Source organism: Sinocyclocheilus rhinocerous, unplaced genomic scaffold, assembly GCF_001515625.1.
Source record: "Sinocyclocheilus rhinocerous isolate Xijiao unplaced genomic scaffold, SAMN03320098_v1.1 scaffold62, whole genome shotgun sequence".
In the NCBI taxonomy this organism is placed as follows: Eukaryota; Metazoa; Chordata; class Actinopteri; order Cypriniformes; family Cyprinidae; genus Sinocyclocheilus; species Sinocyclocheilus rhinocerous.
This window is the reverse complement of record NW_015656585.1, coordinates 70,205-93,277: the sequence shown is the minus strand read 5'-3', so window position 1 is coordinate 93,277 and position 23,073 is coordinate 70,205. Positions and strand designations below refer to the sequence as shown.

The 23,073-nt window shown below is 35.2% G+C and overlaps 3 protein-coding genes and 1 long non-coding RNA gene across 7 annotated transcripts; 3 read left to right on the top strand and 1 right to left on the bottom strand.

Moving 5' to 3' along the window:
- Positions 1 to 5,378: 5,378 nt before the first annotated feature.
- cfap157 (cilia and flagella associated protein 157) lies at positions 5,379 to 8,987 on the bottom strand. The gene is given in 8 exon segments (XM_016527882.1): positions 5,379 to 5,544; positions 5,714 to 5,861; positions 5,931 to 6,081; positions 6,541 to 6,671; positions 6,799 to 7,066; positions 7,666 to 7,819; positions 8,035 to 8,306; positions 8,833 to 8,987. Coding segments are annotated over 8 exon segments (1,419 nt in total). The 5' UTR covers positions 8,985 to 8,987; the 3' UTR covers positions 5,379 to 5,401.
- On the top strand, positions 8,474 to 13,811 carry LOC107720244 (uncharacterized). 2 transcript variants are annotated; one of them, XR_001637597.1, is made up of 3 exons: positions 8,474 to 8,616; positions 12,445 to 12,484; positions 13,564 to 13,810. It is a non-coding gene; the product is annotated as an uncharacterized LOC107720244 (long non-coding RNA). The 2 variants fall into 2 exon arrangements; XR_001637598.1 differs by lacking the exon at positions 8,474 to 8,616 and adding an exon at positions 10,656 to 11,009 and having other exon boundaries at positions 13,564 to 13,811.
- A 246-nt stretch (positions 13,812 to 14,057) lies between these two features.
- LOC107720241 (SH2 domain-containing protein 3C) lies at positions 14,058 to 17,238 on the top strand. Of its 3 annotated transcripts, none has more exons than XM_016527880.1 (7): positions 14,058 to 14,192; positions 14,279 to 14,754; positions 15,199 to 15,314; positions 15,409 to 15,580; positions 15,762 to 15,873; positions 15,959 to 16,162; positions 16,403 to 17,238. In XM_016527880.1, exons 1-7 carry the CDS (start codon positions 14,183 to 14,185, stop codon positions 16,570 to 16,572), a joined length of 1,260 nt encoding a protein of 419 aa, XP_016383366.1. In that variant the 5' UTR covers positions 14,058 to 14,182; the 3' UTR covers positions 16,573 to 17,238. The 3 variants fall into 3 exon arrangements, with proteins under 3 accessions (XP_016383366.1, XP_016383365.1, XP_016383367.1); XM_016527879.1 differs by having other exon boundaries at positions 14,059 to 14,192; positions 14,276 to 14,754; XM_016527881.1 differs by having other exon boundaries at positions 14,060 to 14,192; positions 14,276 to 14,754; positions 15,959 to 16,181; positions 16,403 to 16,478.
- An 843-nt stretch (positions 17,239 to 18,081) lies between these two features.
- On the top strand, positions 18,082 to 21,149 carry LOC107720219 (torsin-2A). Its single transcript, XM_016527854.1, has 5 exons — positions 18,082 to 18,253; positions 19,061 to 19,326; positions 19,451 to 19,626; positions 20,186 to 20,313; positions 20,438 to 21,149. Exons 1-5 carry the CDS (start codon positions 18,136 to 18,138, stop codon positions 20,680 to 20,682), a joined length of 933 nt encoding a protein of 310 aa, XP_016383340.1. The 5' UTR covers positions 18,082 to 18,135; the 3' UTR covers positions 20,683 to 21,149.
- Positions 21,150 to 23,073: the final 1,924 nt, after the last annotated feature.

Sequence of the window (23,073 nt, the reverse complement as noted above, 5' to 3'; positions counted from 1 at the left end):
ACATATTTTTAATCCTTTATCTTCTAGTATACCTTATTTGTACAAATATTTGAACTTTAAAGGCACAAGAATTATATTATTATAGCAGACATGGTGTTAAAAGTGCTTTATATCTCTCGACTGTAGGCCTTTCCATCATTAAGTACATATATGCATTTTCATAAGCCCTATCTGACTGCAGAAGTAATTGTTTGACATGGTCTGTGTCATAATTACTGATTTTTGTATGTCTTTGTTAAGGTGCGTGTACAAAGCTGAATGTTGCAGTTAGAAACAGCAAACCCGAGGTGTAATAAGGAGCTGTTGATCAAAATGAGAACACTAGAATATTCCACTATATTGGGTCTGTTATGAGCAGCGACTTTGACGTCATGGTAAGCTAATTATTACAGTGGCTGTGACCAAAAAGAGTTATGTATGATATTCTTGTGAAATATATCTGTTGTTTTGATCAAAACTGTCAGGAGCCATCTTATCTTGCCAAAGGAGGTTGTTAAACATCTGTTCTTTATTTGTGTAAATTTGAGGTCTTGCTGTAATGCATGTTCTATCATTTCAGAGCAAACAAAGAAAGAAAGGTGGATATTCTTCAGTGAATATTTTTATGGTCAAACATTACCTCCAAAAAACAGCAAACACCAAAGAACAAAGATTTCAGTGTTGTATGAATTAAATCATTGATACCACAGAAACAGACAGTCTTTATATCTCTCTGCCTTACTAAAGTTCTTGTTTTTTGGCCATTTCCGTGCCTCATTTGAATAAAGAAATTACGAAAACATGTTGACAATCTTCACACTCACCCTCATTTTATTCCAAACCTGTATGCTGCAAAAATAGAAATCTTCAAGAATCTTAACACTTCTGATCATACGACGTCAGTTCATAGAGACCAAAAAAAAAGGGCTTTCCATAATTATTATTTAATTAAGAATAATTACATAATAATCCAACTCTGTAAGGTATTGGGATATGAATATGTAATTACATATACTGTAATATATGTAAAAAGGTGACAGTCACTTTTGACTTATGTAAACAAGCAGCTCTGTTGTAATTTCTTTCAATGTAAAGATCATGCCATATTTAGTCTCTATAGAAGCCTATATTATTAAACTGTAGGATATTATTGCATAGTGAATGTTAAAATAGCCTACTGCTGCTTTTTTTTCAATTATCACTTGGAAAGAGTGACTAGAATATGTGCAATCTTAGATATCAATACCATGGACCATTAGTTCAAGTTGGGTAGATTACTTACAAGTTGTAGTCCGTTACTGATTCCAAATTACATGACAAAAACATTGTAGTTAGTAACGTAATCACCTCCCATTACACATTTTAGGTAATTTAATCAGACTACTTTTTGATTACTTATAGATTACTTTTGACTTTACTCCTTTATCACATTGATTTAAATAGGATAATATTGTACCATATTGATATACAAATACAAATAGTAAGAAAATATATTTCATTCATTGTGATTAACAAGAAGTGCATTAAACATTACAAGGTTTCCCAAACTGGGGTTCGGAAATTAACTGAAGGAGGTTCAAATTAAATGAAAATGGGTTTAATGAAAAGCTAATAATTAATTAAATCATAAAATGTAAAGTTAAAATAAATCATTTTAAAATAGCATCAAAAAAAAAAAAAAAAAAAACTTACAAAAAAAATGAAATATTTGTTTACCTGCGTGTCATATGTGACCATTAACCAACGTTAGAGAACCATGAACATGTAAATGTGATACTTAATTATTAAAATATTTATTTTAAAAGACTTCAAATACTTCAAATAGATATATTAGGTGAAAGAGGTTCAAATGACAAGAAAATTGGGGAATTTCCACAACGTCAAACAAAGATTTTGAATAGCTAGGCTGGCTTGTACACTATATTGCCAAAAGTATTGGGACACCCCCTTCTAATGAACAGGTTTGACTACTTTAGTCATTTCCATGAGTACAAATCTTAATGTTTAAGCATATAATGATATTCTAGGGAATTGTGTGCTTCTAATTTTAAACCAATAGTTTGAACAGGACCCTTTTCTATTCTAACACGACAATGCCTCTGTGTATAAGACAAGGTTAAAAAAACACCTCTGGTGTGACTTTAAATGCAGACCTTGAGCCAAAAACATCACCAAACACCTGTGACTTGTACATACTACATATGGACAAAAGTATTAGGACACTTTTAGTCACACCAGAGGTGTTCAGCTGGGATTAGGACTTGGCTTTCTGCAGACCAGTCAAGTTCTTCAACACTGACTGCATCAATATTTATTTATTTTTTTTAACCTTGTCTTATACACAGAGGCATTGTCGTGTTAGAATAGAAAAGGGTCCTGTTCAAACTATTGGTTTAAAATTAGAAGCACACAATTCCCTAGAATATCATTATATGCTTAAACATTAAGATTTGTACTCATGGAAATGACTTAAGTAGTCAAATCTGTTCATTAGAAGGGGGTGTCCCAATACTTTGGGCAATATAGTGTATGTTTGGTGCGGTAGGGGACCCCAACCTCATATTCTTTCATAGGGCCCAAAATTGCTAGCGGTGCCCCTGAATTTAGGTAAAGGGGTGCAGAGCCAGTGGTGGTTTTGAATTTTATGCGAGCAGCTGTGGTAGCCAGTGCAAATTGATAAACAGAGGTGTGATTAATTTTTGGTTAATGATAAGACATCCCGCCTCTCTCTGTTGTTCCGTGTGTATGTTAATTTGAATGTAAAGCTCAGTAATGGTCTGTTGTCCACAGAGCTGGGTAGTAACCGATTACGTGTAATCTGCGTAATCAGATTCCAAAAATTAAGTAGCCTACTTGTAACTAGATTAAATTACATTTTAAAATAGGGTACTCGTAATTAGACAACAGTTAGCCTACTTTTTTAATCGATTACATGATTACTTATTATTAACACAATAGCAATAAATTATTCATAATTTATTGATTCTCTCTAATTCCTCTTTTTCCTTTCGAAATGTTCCTTTCGAAAGTAGCCTACCGCTTATGTACACTCAGATAGTCATCCAGTTTTATGGATATTCACACAAAGATCAGTCATTAATCAGGTGGCTATGCTGCATTTGACCGCTGGATTTACAGAAATAATTTCAGGTTTAAGAAGTGTTTCAACATTGCACCGACTGGTGATGAAAACATTGATTTTGAATCATCACTCACGAGATTATAATGTATTAGGCTACTATGTCTTTGGAAGGCTTTTGTCTTTCAAACACAATACAAACTCGCCTCGCATACTTTAGGCAACGTAGGACGGGACGAAACCATGCACTGAATGGGGGGAGATAATTTTGCAAATTTTGCAGAAATAAGCCTTAATTTTGTTTTATTTGTAAAACGCCCCTGCCTAAATTAATTACTTCAGAATTATGTGCCTCTAGAAGCTTGCGTTCTGCAAGTGAACGTCGCTTTATTGTGCCATCTCAAAGAGGCACAAAATCACTTTCACAGACTTTTAAAGTAAATGCATTAGAAGGGGGAGTCCCGATACTTTTGGCAATATAGTGTACAAGCCAGCCTAGCTATTCAAAATCTTTGTCTGCAATTTAATAATATTGACCTATTACTTTTGCTATTGCTTTTGACCATAGGTATCAGTAACATAATTCATTCAGAACTTTGTTTTATGGACATAGACTTTCTGTACCACACTATTCTGCTGATATGGAATGAGTTTGACTACTTAATCAGTTATATTAATAGAAATGCTTCACTGGGGCAAACAAAAAAATCCTAAAATAATAAATAGGATACCCCATTACACCAGCATTTCCAGCAGTATCCAACATTTCTCAATCATGATCTTACTCAGCTAAATGTGACCATTAGCTTAACAGCTGTATTCCTTGTTTGCTAGCTATGCACATACAATGTTAAAAATGTTCTACATTATGAACCTTTAAGAATCGGCTAAAAACACATCTCTTCCATCTTTATTTGACCCTCTAACTCTAGCACTCTCTATTCTAGTTCTATTCTTTAAAAAAAACTTGCCCCTTTTAGACTTGCACTCTCTTTATTTACTAACTGCTTGTTTTCTTGAAAAAAAAAACACTAGCTTCTTTAATCTTTTTGTATTCTATTTGTTTTCTTTTTATTTATTATACAATTAACAAACGCAAAAAAGGCCTCGTATTATTTTCAACGTGTTTATTGCTAAGTTTAGTGTGGCAAAATAGAAGCACAGTCATAATTCGCGTGCAGTGTATCCGGTTGCCATGACAACCTCACACGCTTTCTGCTGCTGCTCTATGTAATCAGTGGGTGCGTTCTTTTGTTGATTTTGATTGCTTCCATTGTCCTCGCTTTGGATAAAAGCATCTGCTAAATGACTAAAGGTAAAGGTAAAGGTTATCATTCATCCCAGAACGTGCTAGGACTCCCCCTGCTTTTAGTACCAGTCTGCTGTATTTACAACATACCAGCAGGGGGTGATGGGACCGTACAAACCAGCAAATCTTTGAAATATTTCCCCGTTTAAATTTAAGTAGCTAGTAGGCTATAAAAGCCCAATCTCATCTGCTTGCCCCATAATTCTTCTAGTCTAAAATAAAACATTTTAGTGTTTGATATTGAATAACTATAACACTTAATGAACCAGAATAGTCATCTTCATCTTTTTTTTTTTAGTCACTTTTTTTTTATTTCAAGCCACGTTCACTTATCTATCCATAATGATACAACACTGCCACCTAGTGACAATACATGAAAATAACAATGAAATTTGGAATGACACATAGGCCTACTTCAACAATACCTTATTTAAAAATACCTCCCACAACCCTTGTGATCAAGTATGACAATGAAAAGGTCAGCAGGGGGTGATGGGACCGTACTAACCAGCAAATCTTTGAAATATTTCCCCGTTTAAATTTAAGTAGCTAGTAGGCTATAAAAGCCCAATCTCATCTGCTTGCCCCATAATTCTTCTAGTCTAAAATAAAACATTTTAGTGTTTGATATTGAATAACTATAACACTTAATGAACTAGAATAGGAAAGATTAGTACACTTTTTTTTTTTTTTTTTTAAAGTCACTTTATTTTTATTTCAAGCCACGTTCACTTATCTATCCATAATGATACAACACTGCCACCTAGTGACAATACATGAAAATAACAATGAAATTTGGAATGACACATAGGCCTACTTCAACAATACCTTATTTAAAAATACCTCCCACAACCCTTGTGATCAAGTATGACAATGAAAAGGTCGTTTATCACTTGATTGTTTCCTAGAAGACAAGAAGACAGTCAAATATTTAAATAAATTGCTTTATCAAAATGCATCATCTGCACTAATATTTCATGTTATATCAATGATCCCATGCTGTGTGTGCTGTTGATGTGCCATAACCTATATACTTACTTACGTACATAGGTATAAGCACTCCTAGAGAGATTTCCTGTCTTTGATGATGTAGTGTGTGTTTTGCGAAGGACCAATCCCAGATCTGCAGTTTTGAAGTGAGACAGATATGAAGTAGATTTCTGCAGGAGTTCACTTGGTCTGGAGTTAAAAGCAAGCATGAGAGTCACTGAATCACATTGGCAAAATTATTGTATGATTAGCACGTCTTAGAGCTGCAATATGTTGCATGTCCATTTTAATCCATGACACTGAATTAAAATAAATGAATGTGTACCTTTTAATGTCAGAGGCTTTTTTGAGATCATGACTGCAAGTCGCCTCTGGTATGAAGTCAGTAAGAGCTGGACCGTTTCCTAAAGCTGCAGCACTGTCCAGCTCAGCCAGCAACTTCTGCATCATCTGATTTCGTCTGACAGTAATTTTCAGTTCTGAGTCTTCCTCTTTAGGGACCCCCTGTAACTACTGCTTATTTACTTGGCTGTAACACCAAATGATAATTGACCTGTTTATGTTCACTCTTACCCTTAGGGCCTCTTTTAAAGCTACTGCTGCTTCCTCAAGAACTGTTTTTAGCTGTTTTCTTAACATCCGTTCCTCTTCAAGCTCTTTCCTCTGTCTCTTGGCTTCAGCTTTTGTTTGGTTTAGCACTTCTATTACTGTTGCATGTTTTTTTCTATAAGTACAGTGGTGGTAATGCTATTAAAACACACTGAAGGAAGTATTTAATGTCAATTATTTTACTTATAAGCAACTTTTCTGCATCATCTGATTTCGTCTGACAGTAATTTTCAGTTCTGAGTCTTCCTCTTTAGGGACCCCCTGTAACTACTGCTTATTTACTTGGCTGTAACACCAAATGATAATTGACCTGTTTATGTTCACTCTTACCCTTAGGGCCTCTTTTAAAGCTACTGCTGCTTCCTCAAGAACTGTTTTTAGCTGTTTTCTTAACATCCGTTCCTCTTCAAGCTCTTTCCTCTGTCTCTTGGCTTCAGCTTTTGTTTGGTTTACCACTTCTATTACTGTTGCATGTTTTTTTCTGTAAGTACAGTGGTGGTAATGCTATTAAAACACACTGAAGGAAGTATTTAATGTCAATTATTTTACTAATAAGCAACTTCAGGAGTCCAACCTGAGAGCATCAAGCTCTGTACATATTGCAGAGTGACTGTCTAGCAGCTCTTGGTGCTCCACTTTAAGTTTGGCACATTTCTCCACTTCAGACTGCATTTGCTTGCACTTTTCTGTCAACTGATGGACTACCTTGAGAAAGAGTCATGTTTCATTTTTGCTCTAGGCTATATAAAATGCACGTTTCCAAACAGCAAGAAAAAAAAAAAAGATTGCTTAAATGCATGAAAGTATAGACGTATAAACTTTTTTGATTAACCTTTTGATTAGCAACATTCTTCTTGGTTATCTGATGTAGCAGCGGTTCAGTGATGGCATTCTCTATTTTGAGCTGCTTTTCTCTTGCTCGCAGATCATCATTCTCCTTCAGCAGCTCCTTGGTCTTGTCTGAGAGCTGCTGAAGTTGTGCTGTCACAGAGAGGTTTTCTTGCATGGCCTTCTTTGTCGTCTCGGGCATCATCTGATCTGAAACCCGCAGAAATTCAGCTGCTACAGCAGCAACATGTTGCAGCATTTCTTTCTTTAGCCTGTATCAGCCAAAAGGGTCAATTAAATAAAATGTAGCTTGTAGTTAACACATTTATTTTTTTTACCAACTTTATATTTTTAAAAATACATTTAAAAGATATCAGCAAGGGAATCCAGCATAAATGACAGATAATTCCATGTGGCGACCTCTAACGGGAGCAGCTGAAGGTAATAATAATATATAAATATTTAAAGCATTTCATATTGGTAACACTTTTTTTCCATTTGCTAACATTAGTTAACATGAACTAACAATGAAAAATTCTTCTAAAGCATTTATTAATCTTAGTTAATGTTATTTTCAAAATTTACTAATGCATTATTAAAATCAAGAGTTGTATGTTTTTTAAAAAAATTTTTTTATTATTTATATCATTTATAAATAAGGCCTTACATTGCGATCTTTCATTGAAAATAGAAGATGAATGGAAAACAATCACCCATTTGACATATATGTAATTTCTAATGTTCGGCACTGATGGCTTCAGACCTCAAATAATGCACAATATTTATGAAGAGTGGTCATTATTGATCCAGTCATATTCATCTAAGAATGCACTTCCCATGATCTCTGAACAATGAGTATGAACATGCTCACCTGTCATTGTCCAGTACTGCTTTTTTCTCGAGATTATAGATTTGTGCTTGAGGTTCTTCTTTTTGCTTTTGAAGCTGCTCTTCCAAACACCTGCGTTCAGCCATAAGCTTCTCTCTCTGCATAGAGAATTCCTCCAAAGACGCCAGTTTACCAGCTGAACACAAAAAGGTTAACACATTTTAGTTTGTAAGGGGCTTTTATTAATACCAGGCACTTATGATGTTTAATGCCTCAGTACAGCTAAGACCTGAAAAATCAATGTGACATTTTGAATTGTAATATACAGTATATCGCGTTAGTGATAATTCATATGTTTTTATTTTATTAGATGTTTGTATTCTATGTGAATATGTGACTCCTCAGAAGTACCAAGCGCCATGTTCTCAGATGTGAATTTTTCCTTATTTTCCTGAAGCTCGTGTCTAAGCAGGCTCAGTTGTAACTCAAAGGACTCTCTCTCAGCCTCTGGAGCTTGCTGGTGTCTTGATAACGTCTCAGCCAGATCAATCAGTTCATCTTCTTTTTGAGCCAGTGTGCGTTTTAAGTAGAGAACTATGCCTTTCTTCTCTTTCTCCACATTATTGATCTTTGAGTATAAATCCTTTTCCTGAACCTCCAGTTCATCACATTTTTGCTGGTATCTGCAAGAAAAAAAAAGACAAGGTCACAGTTCTTAATAACGTGTATGAGGCAAGTGCTTCCTGTAGAGGGTATGACATATTTGCTGAATTATGTTGCCTGGTTAATTATTAACAGTAGATTATAATCCAAAGTCTATTTCAGTTTAGTTTCCTCAAAGGCACAGACATGAGCTGCACGAATAACCTAAACTCACAGTAAATATTATGAGCTAAGTTCTGTTGATGCTATTATAATCTTGTGACCTATATTATAATCCAAAAATATCTTACAGAGACTTCAATCAAGTTGTCAAATCAGCATCATCATTAGGTGAGTGTTTGCTGCACGTCCTCACTTTAGCTAAATGAATGTACTAGTGCATTTTTGTTTTTAGGTTGCTTTTTTTTTGTTTGTTTTTAGGTGTTTAGAGGTTTTTTCTGAGATTGCCTAAATTCAGAAGTATTTTCTTATAAACGTCTGACTAATGTAACATAACAAACAACCATGTAAAATAAAAGGTCGTGGTAACTTGCAAGAGACTCTCACCTTTCCAGTCGCTACTCCAAATCGCGTATTTGAGCCCGATAAAAGTTTTTGTCACTCTCCATCAATTCTTCTTCGTTTTTCTGCTCAGGGTTCATACTTTCCTTTTTAATTGATTTATCTCCGGTCCCTTTTCCATTCTTTTTGGGAGGCATTGAACTTTTACGTATAGCCTACTTTAAACGAAACAGCCTGAGAAGTACTCAGGCGCTGCGCAGAGACATGCGCGAGTGTACATTGTGCTTTTTCACAGTCTTTCAAAATATTGTACAAAGAGGTTTGGGCCTATTAAACGGCCGTTTCATTTTTGATTGAAACATGAGCTGTATCCTGTCATTTGCTAATTCTACACATTTCTCTAATGTTTAATATAAGATTAATAATTGCTTTACAAGTGTTAGTTCATGTTAAGAGATGTAAACAAATTGAACCTTATAGACTATAATATATATAGAGAGAGTGCTTTTTCACTTTTTACTTGGTTTGTACTTATCAAACTTGTATTTGAAGAATTAGTCGTGGTCTTTTTCGTGTTGTTCCGGTTTTTTGTTTTTTTTTGTAAATCTGTTAATCAAAATATATTTTGCATTTACTAATATTTACCCACTCACGCATAGGCTACTGTTCTCTACAGGTCACAATGGGGCTTAAGGTCACTCTGGGTGAAAGGCACCCTGGATGTTGTCTTTTTTTAAACATAACAAATATCACTATACAGCACTTTCCTATGTAATACTGATGCCAAATGTTTGGAATATGGTGGAGGACCGGATTTAACTATGTTTTACTTTATCATAACTCTATTTTAAACTTTAAGAACTACACTGTTCAGTTAGCAGAGGTTATTATAAAAGATTTGCAATGTTATAAATGATTTTGAGTTTTTGTCCCAAAAGTTGTGAAAATACATTTTTAAAAAGTCTTTAAATTATTTTTTATTATGTTAATATGAGTCAAATTTGACCTGAGGTTCACATGGGTGCCGTTTCCTAGAACCCGTTTAAAAACTAATGACTTTTGAAAAAGACTCTGACTCGTTCTCATTGTTCACATCCTCACATATTTCTAAGAATTTGCTTTACACTATATACTGCCCACAACTGTTGCGATTTCCTAAATTGTCCATGAGGAACTCCCCTTTTTATTTACGAAGTTATAAACAATTCATATGTTAAAATTAGTATATTCTTACCGAATCTCCACGTATGAGCTTCATTGGTGTGGATGGCATTTTAATATAGGCCTAGTAAATAAGGTTTATAACAGTGTTAGCATTATTGTCTATGTTTTGTTTAGTTTTGCCATTTTTAAATGCTAAATACTTTTTTTTTTAAGTTAAAAAAGCTCTCTGTGCTTTATCTGCAAGCTGAGCCACTCAGAGACTGGCACAGGGAGTAATACAATGATCTAAATGAGACCATGGGCATCTGCGAGCCTCAGTTAGTATTGCTGAACTGTCTAAACAAACGCTTTTGGCGTACAACAACAGGCATTTTGTGAGTATGATGAAGATGCCAAGTTGTAGGGGAGGGGTGAGAAAGATACAGAAAAAAAGGACGTCATCATGAGACACTGCAACATTGTAGCAAAGAATAATAGACGCGCTGCGTGTCAAGTGACAAAGAACTGCGCGTGAAACGCACACATGACAGCGATGAACTCCCTCACTCACCGCGGGACAAGCCTCATGACCATGTAGTGGTTAATGACAGCTGAGGTTGTTTAAACTTTAAAACATGGAATGAAAGTGAAATTCGATAGCAATGAGTTCTACACTGATCGCTGAGGTCAGATATTACAAAATGACTTTGAAAGTCGTAGAAGTTGCATTCCCTGTATGGGTAAACTGTCACATGTTAGGGTAAAGTTACATTGTCCGTAAGACTTTTGTGTTTATAGTGATAGATGGTGCTTGTTTATGGATGTCTGAGAGGAGTAGAGAGTAGGTTCGGGGAAGGGAGTCTGCTCATTATGTAACTGCCGTTTGGAAAAGTGTTTTCGCGCTCAGCTTTCTGAGTCTGACATTCCTTCAGTTCCATTGGGATTCGGTTAGACAACACAGCGAGAGCAGATCACAGAGAAACAAAGTGCGCAGAGTACGTGCTCATCCTCATCCTGTCATATCGCATGTCGCACTTGTGGAGGGTCTAACAAGGGTTTTATACAAGACAATGACTTTGGTGAGAATCCCTTTCCGGTAGGAGGTTATTTTATGGTTGTTAAAATGAGTAAAATGAGTTTGAAGGACGTCTGAATAATAATGTACGCTATGTACTATTGGTGTAAGGAGTTGAAGTGTCCTTTAATATGTTTATGCCATATACTTTTTGATACTGTAATATTTTTTTACAGCAAAACAAAGCCTGTTCATCCTCATTCTATCAGCATGTTGTATTTGTGAGCGGAGGGATTTTCTACTGAGAACAAGTGAAGTGTTTGGGAAGTGTTTTGTAGAGGAGAATGCCTTTCTTTGAAGGACGTCTGAATAATAATGTACGCTATGTACTATTGGTGTAAGGAGTTGAAGTGTCCTTTAATATGTTTATGCCATATACTTTTTGATACTGTAATATTTTTTTACAGCAAAACAAAGCCTGTTCATCCTCATTCTTATCAGCATGTTGTATTTGTGAGTGGAGGGATTTTCTACTGAGAACAAGTGAAGTGTTTGGGAAGTGTTTTGTAGAGGAGAATCCTTTTCTGATTTGAGGTTATTTTATGGTTGTTTAGGTGACGTCTGATTTATAATGTAAACATCAGAGTAAGGTGTTGAAGTGTCATCTTATGCCATATGTCTTGATGTACTGAAAAGTCATTTTCTTAATAAGCGTTTTCTTGTTTTTCAGTTACAAAAATAACATCTGTTACATTTGTATGCAAACAAAATTGTGGTATATTATTGGTAAGACTTTAATATACTTTCTATAACCAAAAAAACTAAATGTAGTATTATTTATGCTTAAAACATCAAAAAAGAAAAAAGGAAGAAAAAACAATAAAGAAAAAACAGTTTGTCATTGAGGTAAGAAAATTTCTGTTTATGTATTTATATGTCTGATTTTTATATTTAAACTGGAAAACAACAAAACATTTGCTAAGAAATTCAGATTTCATGAGTCTTGTGGGGTTTCGTCTGAATGTGCGTTGAGGAATGTGTGTAGTGTTTTGTTTTTTAAGTAGTTTTTTTTTTTTTTTTCAACCCAGAAGGCTATGTTCAGTACAGAACGTTAAATATCTGATTGTGAAACCGTGAGAGGGAACTGGTGTTGTAATCTCTAAGATATTCAGACTGTCTGTCATGGAGGCCTTTTGTTTGAGAATGGGCACAGCAGGCTGTAACTGGGTGATGTCAGATGTGTCTGTGGTCCAACAGTTGTGTAAATGCATCCCCTAATACACTGAGGATATAGTGGTCATGGGAAAGAGCAGCATGTGTTTTTCCGGTGACAGTTTCCTGCCTTGGAGCCACCTGCCTGTCACTTCATACTCAATGTGAAGTTATGCTTATGAATAAGTGTTTCCACTCAGAAACAAACACATGACTCATAGCTCATTACCATATTTTCACATTGGTTACCACACTGGTCTAATTTTATCACTTTTCTGCATTTACAGGCATTCAGGTCTCATGGAAAACAGTGGCGTTTATGTAAAGGTAGGCTACCATGTGATACTTGTAATATATTAACTTGACAGGTTTCAGGGTGACATTGTGACATTATTATTAAGGGGAAACCTAATTAAGGGGAAACTTTCAGTTTTTGGTCTATGGCTTTCAGTCATATAGATCATTACTATGAAGGGATAGTTCACACAAAAAGGACATTTCTGTCATCATTTACATTCCAAACCATTCCCATTGACTTCCATTGTATTTTTTGTTCATACAGTAGAAGTCAAAGGAAATTGAAACTGTTTAGTTATGAACATTCTACAAAATATCTCCTTTTGCGTTCTGCAGATGAAAGAAAGTCATGCAGGTTTGGAATGACATGCAGGTGAATAAACAAATGACAGACTTTTCATTTTTAGATGAACTATCCCTTTAACTTTTGGTAAAAAATGATGAGCACTGACAATTATTGATAAAAATTGCTGCATTATAAAGGTTATTTTGTTTTGCTGGTGACACAAAGTGTTGGTCACAAAGGAATCTGAGAGCTTTACTATTAAAATCTAATTGAATTAGGATGGGTGACACAAAAGGGCTTGGACTGCTGCCCATGACTTCAGAATGGTTGAGGACAAACAGGGTTACTGTAGGCAACCAACTGTGCCAAATGTTGCTGTTTATTTTAGAGCAACTGAAAACGGGCTCACATTTAAATAGAAATGTTTCACATTATACCACTGATAGGCCTAGTTGTTGTTGCATCTAAAACAAAGGCAGTATTTTCACCATTACTGTCGTTTGTCTTTCTGCACAATAGTTACTTAACATGCAGGACATTTTCCCATCATTTAAGTCCAACTTTATCAGTTTTATTGCTCCAGATGAACATATAAATAGATTGGATAATGGGGCTAGTTGTTGCTTGTGAGACTCCACACAATGCTGTTAGCATATATTACTGCAGTGATATACTGTATATTGGCCTATTATGAACTGTAAACACAATGATGTAACCTTAACAGCTGAGAACCGCAATCTAGATCTGAGTCATTTGTTTCATAGGATGTTTCTCATGATTTCTTTGTTCTTATGGTTTCTCATCATTGCTTTATTTTCTTTAGTTTTCTAAAGAGACATGCCAACTGAATTCCCCATCAGACAAACTGAAGCAAGAGTTGGAACAAGAGTTGAAATTAAGCAGCTGTAACTTATCAAGTCATGGCTGGTACCATGGTCGCATACCTTGGGAGGTGAGTTTATAAATATTTTTATGTACACTTTTAGAAATAAAGGTTCCAAATGATGTTTTCCTAGCAATGCCATAGAAGAACCAATTTTGGTTCCCTCAAAAGAATCTTTTAGTTAACAGTTCTTAGAAGAACCATTTTTTGTCATTCGGTGAAGAACTTTTTAATATTCTAAAGAAACTTTCTTCATTGTAAAAATGTTTGTGGAATGGAAAGCTTCCATAGATGTTAAAGGGGTCAAAAGATGCGATTTCAATTTTTCCTTTCTCTTTGGAGTGTTACGTATTTTTTTTTTTAATAAATGCTGCCTCTGTGAGCATAAGAGGCTTCTGTCAAAAACATTAAAACATTTTTGTACATAATTCTCATCCTGTAAATGATTAGGTTTTGGTTTAATAATTGATTGTCGTGTACTATATTCCACAGTGATGTTGTGAGGAGTTTTGAAGGTACCATAGAGCAGCGCCTTGTAGTGTCAACTTCCCCTATAATAATGAGCACATGTAAGATTAATTTCCCATCAAATCAAGTAAAACCAGAAAGTATGAGAATAGCATTGTGACTGTGCATCTGCTTTTGTCTCCAGTAGCCAGGCGGCGACAAAGCCCCTCTGAAAACAGGAAGTTTGTGATAGTTCCTTCATCACCTGCTCTCCAAAAGTCCAGTGAAAGACTTTGTTCATCTCCCCCTGAAAACACTCTCATATATTTGGAGCCAACAGTACATCTTCTGTCCTCCATGACACATTCCCATCAAAACAACAGAGAAGCAAACCATGCCCAAAATGACCCAGCAATTTCTCAAGCTGACCCTGTGGCTACAAATCATCCCTTTGTAAGACATGAAATGCAGACTTTGGATTGCAGAGAGGAGTACGATGAGGATTATTTAGTGCCTTTCACCATGGACACAGTTTCCTGTTTCAAACCTAGTGTGTACCAGTCACCACTGATGCCCCCAGAAAATAAACCTTTGGAGACCAGAATACTGAAAAAAGTGAAGGATGTCCTGTTTGAAGTTGATATAAAGACAATGGCAATGCATATCACCAAAGTTGACTGCATGGTAAGTTTGATTGTATAAATGTTTTGAGATTAGATTACTTTTCATGCATTCAAATAACTGACACTTATTAGGGCTGCACAGTTAATCGGAATGTTTCAGAGTGAAGCACAGCACTGTGTTCATTTATACACGACCAGCTTATAAGTCCGTTTTTTTTTTGTGATTTTCTTAAATACTCAAATAGTTTTTATTGTAAAGTGAAATATTACAACGGTAATATTTCTTAATTTGTTTATTATTGTTTTTATAGTCATATTGATAAATAATCACAAAATTATTGTCAAATTGAAAAAAATCACATTTTATTATTATTATTATTATTATTATTACATTTAATCTTGATCTTCTGAACATTTAAATATGTTCTTTTTTCAAGTATATTGTGTATGACAAATAAGACATTTGTGCATTTGAATAACATGATTACTCATCTTCACTCTGCAGGTTGCTCGAATTCTGGATACATCTGATGATATGATGAAAGGGATGGGGGTGAGTTCAGGACTGGAGCTGCTTACCCTCCCACATGGGCATCATCTCCGTCAAGATCTGCTTGAAAGGTTGGTTATCCCCACTTTGTTCAATAAATTATTTTTGTGAGATGACAACCTCTACATTAAATGACACCAAATAACTCTTTTTTTTGCCCCTCAGGTTCCACACCATGTCCATAATGCTGGCTGTTCAGCTGCTGGGCTGCACGGGCAGCGCTGATGAAAGAGCCACCCTGCTGCATAGAGCCATCTGCCTGGCCTCTGAACTCAAGAGCAGTTTGGGCAATTTGTTTGGCTTTGCCACAGTCATGAAATGCCTTGAGTTACCACAGGTTAGGAAGACTGATGAAAACATTTCTCTTGAACTCTGAGGAAAACATTTTATTAAGTAGTTTTTTTAATTAATAAAAATAAATGTTTCATGAGAATAATTTTTCGTAAGAATAAATAAAAAATGATAATAGTAAATCTGGTGTTCATAATGTTCTAATGAATCAATCTTCTCCTTTTTAGATTGCTCGCTTGGATGAGACATGGACAGTTTTACGTCAGAAGTACACAGAAAGTGCTGTTCTTTATGAGAAAACCCTTAGACCCTCAATTTGGACGATGAATGACGGAGAAGGTATTCATTCACACAAAGTTGCTTTAAAGATTCTGTTTGCTTACCATTTCAAATTCTCAAGTGACAACTTCAAACTCTCTTTCAGAGATAAGTAGACCCACAGACACAACTTTTCCCCATGTGCTCCCTCTGCTGTCCCTTCTTGAAAGAAATGTTGTGGCTCTTGAGGAGTCAGAGTCATGGGAAAGTGCAGACACTGGAGTGGCCATGGTGAGCCATCTGGATGCTGCACGTACGATCGCATGCAATGGGAGGATCTTCAGTGCAAATGCAGAGGCTAAACTGCAGGGTAATGGAAATTTCTAATGGTACAGAATTTTAGGACTATTTAGTATATCTGCACTTTCATAAAGACAACAAATGGTTGCATTTATTAAACCCTGTCCACTTTAAAGTCAAGGTATGAAAAATAAGCAGAAAATTTGCATGCATGCTATAAATGAAATGTTATTCAAGTAACACCCAGTGAACGTTATGTTTTAGGTGAGGTGCATATAATGTTACTTATTTCTGAATTTTTCATTTGCAGGATTTCAGGAGGAAGTAGATGTTTGGGAGGTCTTCCTCACAGAGTTTCAGATGCGTCTCCTGTGGGGAAGCCGTGGAGTGGAAAGAAATAAAGATGAACGTTATTCAAAGTTTGATGAAGTGCTAACAGCTCTGTCCAACAGGATTGAGCTTTCCGACTCAGCAAAATGACAGAATGAATGACTGCTAGTCACATACTATTTGCAGAATATCCACTATGTTTTATGAATTTATTTAGTTACGTTGATTTTTTTTTTTTTTGTTCATAGGTTTATAAAGGAGATGTATGTCTGCCACTGTATATAAACTCAACATATCTTGCCATTTTAACTTATTTGATTTTCAATGTTATTATTTACATAGTGTACATAAAATTCATACCCAAAGTTGTATTTTCAAGACAAAACCTCAACTGTGCTAATATTGTTAACGTTGAACTCTGAAGTATGTGTTTAATTGCACTGTTATTGGTTCTTATAATCAATAATGACCAGATAATGGGTAATATTTACTCGTTGGTACACGTTTTGGAGATTTTAAGATGATATATTTAACTCTACTATTTCATACTTACACACATCATTTAAAAATAAATTCAGAGCTGATTTATTCTTTGGTTTTCTTCCATTTAAGTTACTGTGGTGTATGTTTCCAAGTGAAATGTTTGTTTATCTTATTTATTGCCATGCATTTACTGATTTGAAATTGTAGTGTATGTACTTTGATACTAGTCGCCACATCATAGTCAAGTAAATCTTGGGTCAAGTGAATCTTCAATTCAATTCAATTCAAGTTTATTTATACAGCGCTTTTCACGATACAAATCATTGCAAAGCAACAACAAATTAAGTTTCTACAATATTTAGTGGTAGCTATCTGTGGTGACTGTCAGTCAATGTACATATGGCAGAAATGTACGGGAAAATCAATTTAAGACTTAATAAAACAGACGATGAACACTATTAACAGCAATTATTATATGATGCAATCAAACTTATAGCAAAATGTGGTAGTTCTGTATGTTGTTTCAGGGTTAAGGTTAAATTAGACATGAATCTCTTATGTCTAATTTATTTAAACATTATTGATTCAGAATAATTTTCACTCATCATGCCCTATGCATAGGCCTAGTTCTTGTGTAAGAACTTTTATTTTTAACATGCTGATTATAATCACAGGACACATTTTTTTTCTCGTTCATGTCCGATTCGTAATGATTCGTAAACAGGCGACTTGCCTAGTCATTCTCTGATAGGGCGAAAGGTTACTACCCTTAAGGTAGAGAAATAGGTCTGGATACTGGAAATATATTTACCACTTAGGCTATACGAAGAATGTAGGCTAGCCTATCTAATAGCGTTGTATTAAAAAGTGCGAAATAATTCTGCAAAGAGATGCAAATACAGTTTGTAAATGCATATTTAGGTTGTAAATTATGTTTTTTTTTACATAAATCATGGCTGCAAATTAAAAATGGTATTGGGACACGTAATTTTACAATTAATACCGTTATAAAACTTATTTGACCAGAAAAACAAGGCCCACGGATATACGCATTCACGTCACGACGTAAAAGATTCAGTGAATCGTTCCTTCTACTCGAACCGTTCGAAAGAACCGATTCGCGGAAACGTGTGAATTCAGTTTGTTGCCCTCTAGTGTCTGTGGCGCTGTAGCAGTTCTGCTTCCGCCAGCCAACTCATCTTGGAGCAGTGCTCCGAGGCTATAACTACAATGATATTTATACTTCTTTTAATTTATTGTACGTCCTTAGGTACCGCTTTTGAGATGAAGTCTATTTTTTGTTCAATATCTGATAGCTGCGACTGTGACTTCAAACCAGACAAAAAAGGTAAGGTGTGTGGGATATGAACAGCTGTCTCTTCAGCATGTAGACAGCTAGCGTTAGCTTCTCTAGTAACTTACTCAGTGGGGCTTACAGCTTCACCAGATGAAACCAACGGATTTCTTTCAAGATAAAAACCTGACACTATTTCTTTATACCACATACGCCAGATTTAACTTAACCATTAATGGTAGATGACAGCTGACCACACTGTAAACAAACGAAATGCTACATAGTTCACAGTGTATGTCTGCAGCTTTGTACCTTTATACAGATCACTTTTTGACTAGAATAAATGCTAAAATGCATTTACGATACAATCTTTCTGATGTTGGCTTCCTTATATGAATTATTTTATGTGTTATGTTTATAAATACATTTTAATGTCATACTAAAGTGCACATAATTATATACATATCAATTTAGCTGGGCAAATTATACATATTTTAGAGTAACAGACATTTATTCATAACAATGAATGCATCAATAAAATTTAAATATTATGACTGACATTCTGACGAAGACTTGACAGTTATATACTGGACAGTTGGCAGTCATTTAACTGAGATCTTATCTTACAAGTTAGTACTTAATCATTGTGTTTGTTTTTATTTGTAAGCAAAGCAAATCAACTTAATATGTGGTACCAGTAAATATATCATGAAACAATCTTATGCATTGACATATGCTATTGTTTTTCTCTATATTTGGAGCCCTTGATGAATTGATTTGTCATTATGTGAGCTGTGTGTAACTGCAAGCTTTTATTTACAAACCCTTTCAATCATCCCATCCGTGTCTGTGTTTTCACAGGTTTAGAGTGGGACCTTTATAAAAACCTTTATGGTCAACATATGGCCCAGGATATTGTCTCGGAAGCAGTGGTGAATTTTTTACAGAATGGGAACCCAGACAGACCACTAGTGCTGTCTTTCCATGGAGCATCTGGGACTGGAAAAAGTCTGGTCAGCTCTATGATAGGACGACATGTCTACGGAACAGCTATGGGCAGTCCATACATCCATCAGTTTATTCCCACCTTACACTTTCCTTCGGCTGACAGGGTGCAACAGTATAGGGTATGTGTGTTTTTATTGATATTAACACAAACCATGTGCACTTTAATGTTTAGTTCCTGGATGAATACAGTTCTTTAGTTATTGTTCTTTAACTTGTTCTTGTTTTGTGTTTTCTTGTTCACAGTCAGATCTAAAACACTGGGTCGAAAGAAACCTCACAGCTTGTGCTCGCTCAATCTTCATCTTCGATGAGATGGAGAAAATGCCTCCTGGTGTAATCGATGTTTTAGAACCACATTTAGGCCCCTTTCATGTTCTATTCCAGACAAACTACCGTAAAGCGATTTATATATTTATCAGGTAATTCTGAATGACTGATCAATGGAATATTATTTTAAATGCTCATTAAGGACAGGCTTCTGTCCTTCAAGGCAATATAACATTTCAAAGCAGAGAATTGTATGTATTAAAGTGATAGTTCACCAAAAAATACTGTCATCGTGTTCTCAATCTCAACTTCATGTCAATCCAAGCCCTTATGACTTTGGTTAATCTCTGAAATATTTTGAATGAAACCTGAGAGATTTCTGTCCCTCCATTGAAAGTCTGGGTAGGATCCAAAAAGGTCATATAGGCTTCGTAAAACAAATCCATTTGAACAGTCGCTTTGTTTGAAACTATTCGATTCATATGGATTTGTTTTTTACGTTGCCTTTATGACCTTTTTGGATTAAGACTTTCAATGGAGGGACAGAAAATTCTCCGGTTTCATTAAAAAATATTTAAATTTGTGTTTTTGAAGATTAACCGAAGTCTTGTAGGTTAGGAAAAACAGGAGGATGAGTAAATGAAGTCAGAATTTTCATGTTTGGATGAACTTTGCCATATCCCTTTACTGTTTTTTTTTTTTTTCCCCCAGTACTGTAGGTCAGGAGGTAATTAACAAAGTTGCGCTGGAGAGCCGTCAGGCAGGTAGAGATCGAGAGGACATTCTCCCGAAAGAGCTGGAGGACCGTATTGCTGATGCGGTGTACAACAAAAAGAACAGTGAGTGTCATAGATCTTCATTTTAATCATGTTAATTGTAGCTGCTAATCTGAGTGCTTAATATATGTTGCACAATTTTCCTCTGTTAAGTCAATCTAATCTGTGGGTGACCTTTGTTTCCCAGGTGGGTTCTACCACTCCAGAATAATTACAGAAAAGCTTATCACTCGTTTTGTGCCTTTCCTCCCCTTGCTGCGGCGCCACGTGGAGCGCTGTGCCCAGCGGGAGCTCTGCCAGCGTGGGGAGTGTCAGCGGGCAGATGTGGCATCATCGGTAGGGGGCGCCATGACTTACACACCAAATGACAGCCAATACTTCTCCAGCACTGGCTGCAAATTAGTCCCGGCTAAAGTTAACCTTTTCCTTTGAGGGTCAAAGTGAAATCCCTTAAGGATCTTGACAGCAACTCCGAGCACAGAGCCCTTTGGATGATGGAGCTACAGAGTAAAGTCGCCTGCATTTGGGGACATTCTCTTATTTGTATGTTTCATCCATATGGATGAGTTCTGATGAAGAGAGAGCAGAATTCGATAAATAACTCTGGTTAGATCTGGTTTTGCCGTTTTTAATCAAGCATGGATTAAGCCTGTTGCTAGTTAATAAAAGGACAGATTCAGAGAGCCGGCCTCAGTTCTCTAGGCCACTGAAACAACCTACAACACACTCAGTTTCAGTGTGCAGTTAACTACAAATCAAGTACTCTCAGAACTTCAAAGATTATTTATTTCATCATGGGATATTTATTCATTTAACAATGGAACTAAGTGCTGTACTTCTTATGCCGACCACAGGGTGGCAGCAGTGCCTACTTGATACTTGAAGCAAGGTTTTTTTTTTGTCCAACAATACCATTGTTATTGTTTTTTGTTTTTGTTTTTTCATTTTTAAAAATCATATTAAATATGTAAATAATGTTTAATAGCTTTCTTTTGGTATTTAAATGGTTAACCAGATAAATCAGAAAGTTTTTGTAGCTCTTTCAGTACAATCTAACAATGTTAATAAGAATGTCTGAAAGTCAGAGTTCACCCAAACTGAATTCTGTCATCATTTGAAGAGTTCAGATGCGAAAGCTTCTAAGTGCCGTTTGATATTTTCTTCTAAAATGAGCATTTTTATCAGGCTCCTAGGTGTAGGTTCATTAATTTCACTTTAATGGCAATGAATAGGTTCTGTTCATTGCAATTAAAGTGAAATAATTGAACATAAACATAGGGCCTGAGAAAAATGCTAATTTTAGAAGAAAAATTCAGATTGCACTTAGAGGCTTTTGCATCTAACTCTTCATTTACACACCCTCATGTCATTCCAGACCTATAAGACTTACCTTCTTCTGTGGGATATAAAAAACAAGATATTTTGCTAAGTGCCTCAGTGATTATATATATTCTATTCTGTCCATACAATGGTAGTCAGTCCTAACCAAAACCTATATATATATATATACATGTATATATAAATATACACACACATATACATATACATTTACATATATATATATATATATATATACACACACACACACATATTTACACACACGTATATATGTATATACACATATACATTTAAATATATATTTATATGTGTGCGTGTGTATATACAGTGGGTACGGAAAGTATTCAGACCCCCTTAAATTTTTCACTCTTTGTTATATTGCAGCCATTTGCTAAAATCATTTTATATATATATATCGATCGGCATAAAGTTTGGAACAATATGAGGGAGAGAGTGCACGATGACTTAATTTTCATTTTTGAGTGAACGTTACGAAAATACAGTCAGTGAAAATATTATATGGTACCACATCAAAATTAAGAAATGTTTTAATACATAATTCAATTTTTTTTAATCTGAGAAGCCATATTGTCTAATTTGATTGATCTGAGGCAAATGACCAGCTTTGAAATATTACTTTTTTTTTCTTTTTTTCCTTGTCGTCCTCCTTCCTTTATAAAACTCACTGAAGGATTAGAACAAATATTCAGTTCCTTTATTTAATTTAAAGCACTAAAGGGAAAATAAAAGATACTTTATGCGTGAACTGCCCTGATATAAATAGAAATGGGATCTTTAACCATATCCAATTTCAGTGTTATTCATTGTTGTTTACATTGTACGGTTATTCTGCACATTCATTTAGAATAGTATGCAGTGTGATGGAAATAATTTTTTAAAGGTTAAACCATTTTCTTCATGCACTTTTCTATTCATTGATCAGCCATATCCATCTTTATTAACAGTTTTTGTCTTTCTTTTTTATTTAATTTGAAACCTGTACGGTAATGCAAAATTAAATGCAGGTACACTGCACAACAATAACATCAAGTTTCATTTTTCAGCTTGTGTATTTGCTCTTCTAAATCCACAAGATCTTTTTTCACATAATGTTTTGAATGTCATGAGTTTTTCGTATATGTCCCACCCTGTATATGACCGTTCCAAGTCTCTTACTGTGTGAACACATAACTGTTGATCATGGACAGAATGACACAAAGCCCCCCAACTCCCTCCGACAGCCCGTCTTCCTCCACTTACCAAAGGATATTAAATGTTTCTCAGCAGGAAATTAAAGGTTAAACCATTTTCTTCATGCACTTTTCTATTCATTGATCAGCCATATCCATCTTTATTAACAGTTTTTGTCTTTCTTTTTTATTTAATTTGAAACCTGTACGGTAATGCAAAATTAAATGCAGGTACACTGCACAACAATAACATCAAGTTTCATTTTTCAGCTTGTGTATTTGCTCTTCTAAATCC

What these genes read in the sequence shown, in the direction of transcription:
- LOC107720241 (XM_016527879.1), top strand. An exon ending in TCACCAAAGTTGACTGCATG is followed by an intron (nt 14,755 to 15,198) that starts GTAAGTTTGATT and finishes TTCACTCTGCAG; the next exon opens with GTTGCTCGAATTCTGGATAC. An exon ending in GACGATGAATGACGGAGAAG is followed by an intron (nt 15,874 to 15,958) that starts GTATTCATTCAC and finishes ACTCTCTTTCAG; the next exon opens with AGATAAGTAGACCCACAGAC.
- LOC107720219 (XM_016527854.1), top strand. Translation starts at nt 18,136, where the DNA reads ATGATATTTATACTTCTTTTAATTTATTGTACGTCCTTAGGTACCGCT. An exon ending in CTTCAAACCAGACAAAAAAG is followed by an intron (nt 18,254 to 19,060) that starts GTAAGGTGTGTG and finishes GTGTTTTCACAG; the next exon opens with GTTTAGAGTGGGACCTTTAT. An exon ending in GCGATTTATATATTTATCAG is followed by an intron (nt 19,627 to 20,185) that starts GTAATTCTGAAT and finishes TTTTTCCCCCAG; the next exon opens with TACTGTAGGTCAGGAGGTAA.